The sequence below is a fragment of the Myodes glareolus genome, chromosome 9 (assembly GCF_982192425.1).
Source record: "Myodes glareolus chromosome 9, mMyoGla1.1, whole genome shotgun sequence".
Classification (NCBI taxonomy): domain Eukaryota; kingdom Metazoa; phylum Chordata; class Mammalia; order Rodentia; family Cricetidae; genus Myodes; species Myodes glareolus.
Genome location: NC_142034.1, coordinates 74,496,713 through 74,510,056, shown reverse-complemented (window position 1 = coordinate 74,510,056; position 13,344 = coordinate 74,496,713). Strand labels below are relative to the sequence as shown.

At 48.3% G+C, this 13,344-nt stretch overlaps 1 protein-coding gene across 1 annotated transcript in view; it reads right to left on the bottom strand.

Annotated features, from left to right (window-relative positions):
- Window positions 1-29: 29 nt before the first annotated feature.
- Window positions 30-13,344, bottom strand: part of Maml1 (mastermind like transcriptional coactivator 1) — a 39,582-nt gene continuing 26,267 nt past the window's right edge. The window contains exons 2-5 of the mRNA XM_085694894.2: window positions 10,707-12,119; window positions 8,837-9,070; window positions 6,607-6,703; window positions 30-3,248 (exon numbers count right to left, since the gene is read on the bottom strand). Coding sequence (XP_085551020.1) covers window positions 2,269-3,248; window positions 6,607-6,703; window positions 8,837-9,070; window positions 10,707-12,119 — 2,724 coding nt within the window. The 3' untranslated portion in view covers window positions 30-2,268. The remainder of the gene's footprint in view (window positions 3,249-6,606; window positions 6,704-8,836; window positions 9,071-10,706; window positions 12,120-13,344) is intronic.

The window sequence follows — 13,344 nt, the reverse complement described above, 5'->3', positions numbered from 1 at the left end:
CACCCCACAGGAGTTAAACACACCGGTGGTTCCATACTAGTAAAATATTTTTATTATTTTTGTAACACAGGAAAGTAGAGACTTCTTTTTGGTGTACACCAGAGCTAAGGGAAGCAGAATAAGGGGATTAATAGGACTTTTCTGCACTTTTGATGACCATAAAAAGTTCACAATACCAACTGCTTGCCATAAAACTTATCATAGCTCCAAACACATATAAAGGATCAGTTTTAAAATCTATAAAAGTAAAAAATATACAGTTGGACACTCTAACACTTAATTCATCTTCAATATAAAATTGTAAACATTTATTTACACAAAGCACATGTGTGTAAGGAAGTCCCAGCACCCTTTTCTTCTTGAGTTGTGGCTCTGAGGAGATGGGCTGTGCGAGGAAGTGGGGTCACCTCTTCCCAACTCCTCAAAGCCAGACTCATAAATAAAGCCGTGGGCAGCTCTGGGGGGACCCCAAGAATCACATTTTATTGCTATGACACTGCAGCAAGTGAGCCGCCCACTGCCTGTGCGGCCAACCTGGGCCTAAGGTAGAGTGCTGGGGGCAGCTGGCGTGCCCTGGGCAATGGGGACAGGAGGTGGGCAGCTGTCACAGGAGGCTGGAGGAGGAACCAGGATCCGGCTCCAGCCCTCGGCCATATTTTTGGTAGAGAACCTGCTGTAGCCACCCTCTTACCCCACAACTGGGGAACTACCAGAGGGCGGCGTTTTCACTGGCTTTATATGATCCACCTGCTTCTTTGAGCGCTGAACTGAGTTTCTGGGGAGGACAGGTGGAGGAGAAATGGCTATGAGACGAGAACCCGAGAGCACAGGTGCCCTCAGCGAAAAAGGCACTGCCGGTGCAAACTAGTTAGCAGTGTGTACCCTCCGACCCTCTGAGTGCGCAGGCTGCTCTTGTCATTTCCTTGGCTCAGTTCTTTACACTGGATGAAGTGTTCTGGGACCCAGGACAGTGGGCGGAGCTGTGATTTCTCTGCAGACCACTCTGCACACAAGTCACTCCAGCAGAACCTTTCCCTCCGCCATCCTGTTCAAGGTCTTGCTCTGTGCGCACCATCTTGCTCGTGATACAGCAAGTGCTGTCAGCAGCCCCCTTGCCATGTTCTAGTTCATGGTTTCTCTGCTAAGACACGTCCATCAACAGACCTTCAAAGAGACTCCACTCGCATCTTTAGCAAGGGTGGGTTAGTGTTATAAAGCCACTTTAAAAGTGCAAATCATCAGCCGTGGGAGGAGCAGACACATGGCGGATAAAGAATAAAGTGACTCCTAGGTGGTGGGCTGCCTGCAGCCTTCTTTCCCCAAACCTGTGCAAGGCTCAGGCTCCCTACGGAGTTTGACTTTTCCTCTTTTAATGTAGTAAAGTAAATCACCGTTTCCCATTTTGGCTGGGAGAGGATAAGGAGGCAGACAGAAGGGTCATGGGGATGATGTGGAGAAGGAAAGATGTGTGCACAACTGAATGGCACTTCTAATGTGGTGAATACAGGTTGTCAGAGATGCAGAAGGCTGGAGCCTAAATCTCCACCTTCAGCATTTAGCCATGCCAGGGTATAGAGAGGGCTCCATGGGGGCCCAGTATCCTGAAGAGTGAATGGCAGCCAGAAAGTAGGAGCTTTAAGGAAGGACCCTATCTGGACCACTACACCTACCATCTTGTGGCTTCCTGATCATTTTGGCATCTGCAGTCACAGTCTATACTTACAGCAATGACTTCCAGTGACCATGAAAGCTGACAGAGCAGAAATAGAAAAGGCTCCAACTCAAAAGGAAACCCTCAGTCTCCAGTGCCACTTAAGAATACAACCACCACCTACCCTAATCTGCTTAAAAATCTTAAATTAAAACAATTACTTCTACGCTACAAAATGCAAATAATTCTATTTAAAAATTTCAACAGAAATTTGTTCCCAGCCTTGAGGCAAGTGGAGAAATCTTGGGTAAAAATACAGCACATTATTTTCGATAAGTCTGACATGGCAGGGCTTGTTTCCACTGGCTGTTTTGGTCATCTGGGTAGGAAGCCACCTTTCAAACCCCTATCCTGCTATCCCAGGTAGTGATGCCAATGGGCTGGGCCAGCCCAACGGACCAGTAGATACTGACCAGAGCAGGCCTCAGCCGTGGTTTAAGTTCTACTGGCCCAGTTCTCTGGGCCATGGGCTTTTGGTCCAAAGTAGTTGTTCCTTCTTGAATCTGAGAACAAAAGTATAAGATGTCTAAACATGGAAAACACCACAAATTTCTCCGTTACTGTGACCCTAGAAGATCATCCAACTCATTTATCCACTCCTCAGAAGTCCTGTTCTTCAGCAGTGAGTCGATCAGATCAGTGTGTCCAGCAACACTGGACAGCCCACTGCTGCCTGGCTGCCCACTGAAGGCAAAGGGCAGATCTTGGCCCATGGTCCTCACAGGGTAGGCCTGAGTACAGTGCAGCCCCGCCCGGCTGCTCATCTGTGAAGTGGGGCTCTGGCTAAAGGCCCCCAGCTCAGGTCCTGCAGGACTTAAGCCAGGCAAGCCCTGCTGAGGAGCTGCTTGGGGAGGTGCGGGTGCAGGGGCACTGTTCCTCTGCTGTGTGCTCACCGGGGGCAGCAGTGACCCTGCTGCACCTGCTGAATTCATGGGGGCCATGGGCCTGCTGGGCATGGCTTGGGAGAACTGCTGGCCAGGTATTTTCAGGTGAGCCTGTTGCATGTGGAAACTGGAAGCTGCAGGGAAGGGGCTCACGCTGCTGTTCCCTGGCGTCTGGCTACTCAGATTTGGCATTCCCTGATGTTGCCATGAGGCATTCTGGCCTCCCATGGCTGCTGACACCCTTGGGACTTGTGGCTTTGTTAAACCAGGAGGCAGGGGTCCCTTATTGTGCTGCTGGGAGAGAGCAGCACTCCCCAGAGAGTTCTGTCCATAGGCAGCTGGAGCAGACGCATTCTGGCCCACATTGGTCTGCCGTGGAAGGTGGGCATGTGCGCTGGTAGCCTGTGGTGGGGGCTGAGCGACTATCTGGGATAGGCCAGAGGTCATGCCATAAAGGCTGCTCTGTGGCAAGCTCTGGGAGCCAGTAAACTGGGCCACTCCTCGGTCCTGTTGGCCTGAGCTGGAGGGGAGAGATGAAACAGGAGCATGTCCAGGACCCATTGACATCAGAGTCCCAGGCTGCGGGAACACTCGAGGACAGCTGGAATTGGATGGACCCAAGTTGTTCATGCCAGTCACAGCAGCAGAAGGTCCTAGAAGACAGAAATTCTAGCAATTAAGTTGGCATTCATTTTTTTTTCTTTACATGTGTGAGTAGGTGCAGGTGCATAAGTGCCAAACAAGCGTGTGGAAGTCAGAGGACAACAGGTGGGGGAGCTGGTTCCTGTCTCAGTTACGGTTTCTTCTGTGATAAGCACCATAACCAAAAGCAACGTGGAGAGCAAAAGGTTTATTTATTTCATCCTTTTCCCCCTCTGCCTCCCCCTCCCAAGTGCTAGGATTAAAGGCATGTGGTACAGAACCTGGCAGTTTATTCCATCTTATAGCTTATAGTTCATCATTCAAGGAAGTCAGGGGCAGAAACGCCAGGCAGGAACTGAAACCATGGAGTAATGCTGCTTACTGGCTTGCTTACCAGGGCGTGCTCAGTCAGCTTTCAGGGGTGGCAACACCCACAGTGGATTGGGCCCTCCCACACTAATGCCCCACAGGCACGTCTGCAGACTAGTCTGATGCAGTCATTCTTCTCATCTGAGAGTCCCTCTCTCCAAATGCCTCTAGCTTGTGTCAGGATTATATAAAACTAGCCAGGACAGTTTCCTTCCCTCACTATGTGGGTCCTAGGGAATCAAACTCAGGTCATCAGACTTGGTGGCAAATGTCTTTACTTGTTGAGCCATCTTGCCAGCCCATGTTGGCATTTCTGACTAGTGTGGTGAAGATATCTAGACCTAAGATGCAGCTCTTCTTCCATGGACAGAACCCTCATTCCTTATGGGCAGTGGGACAAGGACAGTATTCAGAAACACAGGACAAAGGGAAACTCCAGAGCAGTGAAGCCAGTTGTCTTGTACATTTTCTTATTAAGCATCCAACAAAGTTTTTCTCAGTTAGGACCTGGGGATTTCAAGACAGATACCCCAGCATCTGTCTGTGGAAGGCAAGCCACCACACTGTGGGAAAGGGTCAAAGTCTGAGCAGCAAGCTATAGGAAGCAGGGGCCTGAAGGCTTTGTGTCTAAGATGTGGAACAGTCTTCACAAGGAAGGGGGCTCAGAATTGAATTTAGGGCTGGGGGTGTAGCTCAGTAGGTAGAACACTTACTTAGTATGCACAAGAGCTTGAGTTCAATCACCAGCAGCAAAGAAGCACACATGTGCACAAAACATGCATACACATATATGTACCCATGCAAATACACATGCACACATGTAAACATAAACTCATGGATGCACACATAAAAGCACACATACACATACATAAATGTGTACCCACATGCAGGTTTGACAATATGACAGTTTAGAGGAGAGGGGCCTTTGGAACAGAAAAGGCTATGAAAGAACAGAATTGTAACAAGCTATGCGACATTAAGAGCCAGCCATGACTAAGGTGTGTCAAGAGCAGGACAGTAAAGCCTGAAACTGCAGTTTACTTCTGTTGGGGTGTGGCTGTTGGTGGATGGTGGCTCTTAGATGAGGCAGTGGCAATTTGGGAAGGGCTATATATAGCTGAAGACATCTCTCTACACCCTGTTATTTATGACATAATGACATAAGGTGACAAGGTGGTTGAGGGATGCAGAAATCTAGCATGGAATTACCAGGTATTTACTGAGCACAAGCCTTTGTCCTCAGGAAACTTGCTGTCTGCCCTTCGTGTGTGTGCAGGCACAGCATGTGGAGGCTAAAGGCTGACCTTAAGCTTAGTTCCTCAGAAGCTGTCCATCTTGTTTCACTGGTTTGAAGATCACTAACTAGGCTAGACGACTGGCTAGAAAGCTCCAGGGATCTGCCTGCCTCTTTTTGTGGTGCCTGGATCACACACACATGCCCAGTACCTGGCTTTTACATGGTGCCGAGGAGCAACTGGGGTCCTCAGCCTTCCAAGCACTTTACCAACTAATGATGTTCCAGTCCTCTCCTTTCTTATAGAGACCTGTGTACTGACCTGGAACTCTTGATCTTCCCACCTCTATCTTCCTAAGTGTTAGTATCATCACCCTGTCTGGTTGGGACTTGATACCTATTGGTTCAGGCCCGAGCTTTGCAGAGGACCTAAGTTTGGTCTCTAGCACCCGCCCATAACCCTAGATCCACAGGGATACGATAGTTCTGGGCTCCACAGGTTCCTGCATCACAGTCACATAAGATCCCAAATGTAGACATAATGAAAATAACTTTAAAAAAATAGGTGTGAAGGGCTGGAGAGATGGCTCAGAGGTTAAGAGCACTGACTGCTCTTCCAGAGGTCCTGAGTTCAATTCCCAGCAACCACATGGTGGCTCACAACCATCTGTAATGAGATCTGGTGCTCTCTTCTGGCCTGCAGGCATACACGGAGACAGAATGTTGTATACATAATAAATAAATAAATCTTAAGAAAAAAAATAGATGTGAAGCCTGGGGGTGGGGGTGGGGTGGCACATGCCTTTAATCCCAGCACTTGGGAGGCAGAGGCAGGCCATCTCTGTGAGTTCGAGGCCAGTTTGGTCTATAGAGCGAGTTCCAGGACAGTCAAGAATATACAAAGAAAACCTGTCACAAGAAACTAAAAAACCCAAACAAAACCCACACAAAGGTGTGAAGGGGAGAGCTGAAATTGACCACTTCACTCCTATTAGAGCGCTTGTCAGTGCGGCATGGGATGGAGTTGGGAAACCCAGCCAGACACAGGCTTCTGTGACTCTAGAGACTTCAATTTCAGATTCCTAGTCAGCACACCAGGAAACCCCACCTTACATGGGTGTAGTCAGTTTCTCTGACTTCACAGTGAAGGTCAGGAGGGAAGGCAGACCAGAGTACACCTAACTGACACATCACCTGCAATCCCCACCCAAACTAATTACTCAATCCATTTCAGAGGTGACGGCTAAGGCTTAGGTGTTTGTCTTCCCTATGACACCAACGTGAGGAGAAGCCAAGCAAAAGCCCACACAAGTGCATGAGAGGGAACCCTTCACCTGGAAGATCAGGTGTTTTTGGTGCTTTTGTTTGAGACAAACTCTCTCAAACTAAGAAGCTGAAAATGACCTTGAACTCTTGATCCTCCTGCCTCATCTAAGTACTAGGATTACAGGCATGTACCACCACACCCACTTGCTTTGGGGTTCTGAAGATACAAAGAACTATCTTAATTAAGACTTACACATAAGATGCCCTCTAACTAGTAATAGTTTCCCTTCAAAACCTATTTAACGATGAGCATCCTCAGTCAACCCTCAAGACCCTCTTCTCCTTGTGCCACAAAAGAACCAAAATCCAGACCTCCCTCTCCTCCAAACCGTAGCTCCTGTGAGCAAGTAAACTTGGGACTCATCAGCACCACACACCATGAGCTCCACCCACCGTCATGCCCAACTGCCTTCCCCACAGCCCCCTTCACACCCCCTTACCTGTGAACTGTCCAACCTGCTGGGGAAAGCTGCTTTGTGTTGGGTCCTGGTACTGCGGGGGTGGGCGGGTCAGATGACGCTGAAACTGCTGCTTCTCCTAGAAAGGGCCAAGAACGGGAAAACATGGTGTAAAAACCAACAAGCAGGAAAGCAAGGTGCTCAAGTGTGAGGTTCATGGGCAGGCACTTATGGGTGCAGGGAAGGCCAGCAACTGCTCATGGTACGCTGTCTGGGTGATAAAAATGGGTTTAGGTAGTGACTGCACAACTCTATAATTACAATGGAAAACACTGAAGTGTGTAGTTTAAACAAAACCATATGTGACATGATTTATATTCTAATAAGCGATTAGTTAAAAAGAGATGATAGGCTGGTCAGTGTTGATTAAAGGTGGGCACACCTTTAATGTTAGCACTCAGGAGGCAGAGGCAAACAGATCTGAGTTCAAGGCCAGCCTGATCTACAAGTTCCAGGATAGCCAAGGTTACGCAGAGAAAATCCTATCTCAAAAAAAAAAAAAAAAAGAGAGAGAGAGAGAGAGAGAGAGAGAGAGAGAGAGAGACGGTGGCAATGACTACGCTCAACAAAGTGTAGTCTGGAGCTGGCTCCAAGTCCGCTCTGTGTGCGTGTGGGCAAGCATGTGCCATGGTGTGTATAAGAGGACAACCTGCCATCTTCCTTGGACTATGACAGGGTTTCTTTCTGTTCAGTTCTGAAGCCAGGCTTGCTGGCCCATGAACAAGGAGACGTGTCTTTGTTTCCATCTCCGCCTATGAGCCCCGAGGCTACAGGACTGTGCTCCTGCTTTATGTGGGTTCCAGGGTTCTGCACTCAGGGCCTCAGGCTTGTGAGCCACTTCCTGGTCTCATCTTTTGAGATATAGTACCACTCTGTAGTCCAGGCTGACTCTGAACTTACTATGTGGCTAAGCATGAGGGCAAATCTCCTGTATAAGCTTCCTCAGAGTTACACCTAGCTGGCTGGCTTCTGTCTTAATTAGAAGATATGGTTCAACCCCTCAAAGACTCTCATGGTTGCCTGGTGTCAGCACTCTACCTCTGGTAACCCAGTGTTGAGGGAAATGTGAATCTTGAACTTAAGACCTCAGGGGCATCTTTACTTCCTTCTTTATGCTTTGGTTTCTCAAACCTCACGTTTATAACGAGGGATCCACAGTGACCAATGGCTTGTGTGCCTGGACAGAAACACAGGAAAATGCCCCTTTACACATGAAGATGCTGCCTTTATTAGTCTCCACAGACTACATGCCTAAGATATGCTATAGTCTGGGGCTGGAGAGATGACTCAGAGGTTAAGGGCACTGGTTGCAGTTCCAGAGGTTCTGAGTTCAATTCCCAGCAACCACATGGTGGCTCACAACCATTGGTAATGAGATCTGGTGCCCTCTTCTGGTCTGCAAGCATAACATGCAGACAGAACACTATACATAATAAATAAATTTTTAAAAGATGCTACAGCTTTGGGAAGGAGATTCTATTTACTTATTTTAAGTATTAACAACATCTTTTAGGACTCTTTATTGTGTGTGTGAGTGCATGCCATAGTGTGGAGGTCAGAGACCAACTTGCTGGAGTCAGTCTTCTCCTGCTGCCTGTGGCCCGGATCAGACGTAGGCTGACAGACCTGCATAAAAGGATTTCTATCCACCGAGCTACCCCAGCTCACAGAGATCCACCTGCCTCTGCCTCCTGAGTGCTGGGATTAAAGGTGTGGGCCACACCACCTGGCCCTAATTTCTATTTTTTAAAATATTTATTTCTTTATTGTGTATATAATATTCTGTCTACGTGCATGCCTGAAGAGGGCACCAGGCCTCATTACAGATGGTTGTGAGCCACCATGTGGTTGCTGGGAATTGAACTCAGGACCTTTGGAAGCGCAGGCAATGCTCTTAACCGCTGAGCAATCTCTCCAGCCCTGGCCCTAATTTCTAAAAAGAAAATCTATCTTGTGTGTGTGGCCTGGGTGTGTGTTGGGGGGGGAGGGAGCATTCATCCACGGTGTGGGTATGGAGGTCATTTGTGGAGTTGGATTCTCACTTTTCATGTGCATGTGGGTTTCAGGGACTGAACTCAGGTCATCAGGATGACAAGCACTTCACCTACTTTGGATTCTTCCTGGGCTAAAAAGACAACTTTAAAAGACATAGCACTGCCTTTGGGTGTGAATATGCTCAAGCCGTGTCTGTGTGGTTTCTTGTGCCTGTTACCTGCTCGGCCAGAAGGTGCTGCCTCTGTAGGAACTGCTGCTGCTGCTGCTGCAGCTGCTGCTCCCTCTGCTTCTGCTGGTCCAGGAGCAGCTGGTGCTGCTTCATCACAGCTGCCTGCTGCTGGCTGCTGAGATATGGGGAGCTGCTGTGAGTGCTGGCCACAGAGACACTAGGAGGTTGGCTCCCCACGTTAGCAGTCTGGGCTGGTACAGGGACAGAAGAAGGGTTCTGCTCCTGTCAACAAAGATGGAGGGATCCAAGTCAGGTGGGATGGATGATGTCCTAACCCTGATGTTCACCATCATCTTTCTTAACTCCTGATGTTATAATTTGGATATGAAATGTCCCTTATGTGAGTGGTGGCAGCATCTTTAAGTCCTAGTGCTTGGGTGGCAGAGGTCAAGTGGAACTCTGTGAGTTTCAGATCAGTCAGGGATACACAGTGAGACCCTAGCTCAATACAACAATACTCCCCACCCCACCACCAACCCAAACTAACCAACCCCAAACAAAAATCCTCATTTAAAAAAAGTAACGCCCTATAAACACTCCACCCCTAATCAACCCAAACAGAAACAAAAAGCTACTCTGTCTTTAGAGTATATACTTGCTATATGGCTGTCCCTAAGCACCATGAAATAATCTGTTTTTGTTTTTTTGTTTTTCGAGATAGGGTTTCTCTGTGTATCCCTGGCTGTCCTGGAACTCACTCTAGACCAGGCTGGCCTTGAACTCAAGAGAGATCCGCCTGCCTCTGCCTCCCAAGTGCTGGGATTAAAGGTGTACGCCACCACCATCTGGCATGAAATCATTTCTATACTCACTTGTATACACATTTTCCTGGGAGGGCACGGGATAGCTTTGTCAGTACTTTGTATCCTTAGATTTTCAACTCTGTTTAGTGTTTCTGTGTGCATGAGAGGTCAACATCAAGTCTTTCTTTATTGTTTCACTTTATTTTCTGAGACAAGGTCTCTCACTGAACCAAGAGCTTCCCAATGCGGCCAGATTGGGTGGCCAGTGAGCCCCCAGGACCTATCTTCAAAGCACCTTCTGACTGCACCGCCCATCAACCCCACACTCTGCCTTAAGTTAATGTTTAAAGACTGTAACTTTTACACACTCCCCTCCCCTCTTTTTGTTTCCTATAAAACAAGCAAGGACTCACACTGTAGCTCAGGCTGGCCTCAAACTTGTGACAACCCTCCTGCCTCACTTTCCCTGTTTTGAAATTGCTGTGAACCACAACTGGCTTCTTGTTTTGTGAATCTCAATGTGTAGACCAGGCTGGCCTTGAATTCAGAGTTCCCTCTGCCTCTTCCTCCTGAGAGTTGGGATTTAAGGCACAGACCACCACATCTGGCTTTATTTTTACTTTTTGAGACAGGGCCTTATGTAGTTGTTCAGCATGAAAGAGACAACAACTAAACTAAATTAGGTGATATCTCAAATGTCTGTGTAGCTAAAGTCAAGTTGTATTAAGGAATTATCTTTCTCTCAAGACAAGGTTTCTCTTTGTAACACGCCTCTACCTCCCTAGTGTTGGGATTAAAGGCCTGTGCCACCACACCCAGCTATACTAAGGAGTTTTATTCTTTTTATTAAGGTCAATTCCAGTCACTGTAATCTCAACACTTGGGAGGTAGAGGCAGGGGAATCAGTTGTTCAAGAGCAGCTTGTCTACACAGCCAGACCTAAATGAACTGTGCCTAAAAGACACAGAGATCAATCCTGGCTTATCCTGTGAATTTTCTTCTTCCAAGGAAGGCAGCAGCTGCTCCCACTACTGTCTCCTGCACGTTGACCTAGTTTAGTGAGGGACTTTTACTAGTGCCCACAGCAGTGATGGAAAGGGAAGGCTCTGACTTACCTGTCCGGGTGGAACCAGTGACCGGAAGGACATGTTTCCCTGCTTTGGTTTCATTAGAAACAGGGGGTTCTCATTACTCAGATGGGGCAGTTGTTGGGGAAGATATGCCATCAAAGCTGGTTTGTTCTGGCCAGACCCAGGGCCACCTTGCCCGCAGTCTGCTTTATAATGAGAAAGGGGTTTTGTATTGCCATAATCTAGAACAGACCCTTGGTTATTCACAGAACTCTGATTCAAGTTACTTGGTGACTGGTGACTCAGCAGGTTCGAGTGGCTGGGCTGGAGGTAGGGACCTCCCGGCCGAGGAGAACTCTTGTTTACGCTAGGCATCATGAGCAGTTTTGAGTTGGTAAAGTCTTGCTTATAGCCAGAAGGACTGGCAGGCTTCTCCATGGGATAAGGGACATCTAAGGGACTGTGGGAGGGCCCCGCCTGCTGCCATGTGGACAGCTGGCCTGGGGCAGGTGCTGGGGCGGCTTGCTGTGGATTCTGCAACATCTGCTCCCGCTTCTGCTTGGCAGCTATCTGCTGGAGTTGGTGAGCAGAGGACAGCTCTGAGGCCCCTCCTGGGCCCTGGCTAGGCAATACCACACTTGCAAGGGCTCTTTGTGCATTTTGGGCCTGTGCTGATGCCGGCATCAGGTTTGGACTGGAATTGTCCGCCCCAGGTTGACCAGTGTGAAACAGAGTCTGAGAGCTCCCAAGACTCGGAGAATCTGTTCCCACAGGGGCAGATGAAGGTCCCAGAAAGGTCTGTCCTGCAGACCCAGCCCTCACTTGTGGAGAACCTAACTGTTCCTGCTCAAAGGCTGCTGGAGAGAACTCAGTCTTAATATTAATGTCCTGGGCCAAGGGGGTTTGTGTGGCAGAACCAGAGGACTCTAGATCCTTCTTCTCCTCAAAGTCCTCAGTAAACAGGTCCTTCATGTCTTCGTCAGGCACTGACCTATTCAGCTCTTCAATGAGCTCCTTCCACTCCTGCTCATTAAGGTTGAGATCAGGCATAAGATTGCTTTGGGATACGGAGCCTCCGGCTCCTGCAATCAACATGCATGGCAGTTCGACTACTGGTTCTTGCTTGAGCTCCTTACTCAGGATTAGAGGAAACGGCTCATTCGGGTTGCTGCTTCCATTCAGGTGGATGCTTGAGTCTGCCATACACTTCTTGTTGATGGGATCTAGCCCCAGGGAGTGCTTCCCACCAGACTGCAGGGCATCTCCCCCAGGAGGCTTATCAGGCTGATCAAGGGGTGAGGCAGGAGGAAGCCCATTGGCAGATACACTGAGGCCTAGAGGGGCCTCTCGGCGGGTCTTCTTATGCCCAGGAAATAGGTCTCCATAGCCATTCTGTTGATCACCATTCTGAGGTGAGGCAGCGCTGTCAAGGTTCCTCTTCACTGTATCATGAAGATGCTGGAAAACATTGGAACAACAGACTTAGGAACATGGATATATTGTCTTAGGTCCCCTTGCTTCCCACTGTGACTTCAATCAGAGATATGCATTCTTGCAGCACTCTGTGGGTACACACCTCCGTGAACTTCGGCTTCCCCTTACAGTACCACCTCTATCACAAGATCTGTGCCTGGCCAGTCTAGCTTACTGTGAGAAAGTGAGACAACCAGGGCTACACAGAGAAACCCTGTCTCAAAAAACCAAATAATAGGGCTGGAGATACGGCTCAGCGGTTAAGAGCACTGACTGCTCTTCCAGATGACCCGGGTTCAATTCCCAGCACCCACAAGGTAGCTCACAACTGTCTGAAAATCCAGTTCCAGGGGATCTGACACCTTCACACCAATGCACATAAAATAAAGATAAATAAATCATAAAATTTCTTTTAAAAAACCAAATAATAAACAGAGAGAGAGAGACAGAGGAAGAAAGAGAAAGTAAGTAAGTTGCCTTGTCATGGTGTCTCTTCAAGGTGTCTCCTCACAGCACAGAGCAGTGACTGAGACGGGAGCCCTGACTGTTACGGTTTGTGTCTCAGGCAGTGGCAGTGTAAACCACAATAATCCCACATTCACCCAACTGCCCATTTCTGTACCTTCTCAAAGCTACCTTTTCCCTTCATGGTGCACGCTTCCTCACATACCACATGGGCTGGTTTGTGTGTTTCAGCTCTTGTCCCACTTACTTCCCATCTTCTCTGCGGTGGTTTGAATAGGAATGGCCTCACAAGCCAGGTGGTGGTGGTGCACGCCTTTAATCCCAGCACTTGGGAGGCAGAGGCAGGCAGATTTTTGTGAGTTTGAGGCCAGCCTGGTGTACAAGAGCTAGTTCCAGGACAGACAAAGCTACAGAGAAACCTTGTCTCAAAAACAAAACAAAACAACAACAACAAAAAGAATGGCCCCACAGATTCATATGTTTTGAGTGCTTGACTAGGAGGTGTGACTTTGCTGGAGGAAGTGTGTCACTGTGGAGGTGGGCTTTGAGGTTTTATAAGCTCAAGTCTATCTGGCCAATGGGCCACTTCCTGGTGCCTGCAGATGGAGATGTAGAACTCTCAGTTCTTTCTCCAGCACCATGTCTGCCTGCATGCTGCCATGCTTCTCACTATGATGATAATGAACTGACCCCTGAAACTATAAGCCAGCCCCAGTTAAATGTTTTCCTTTATGAAAGTTACTGT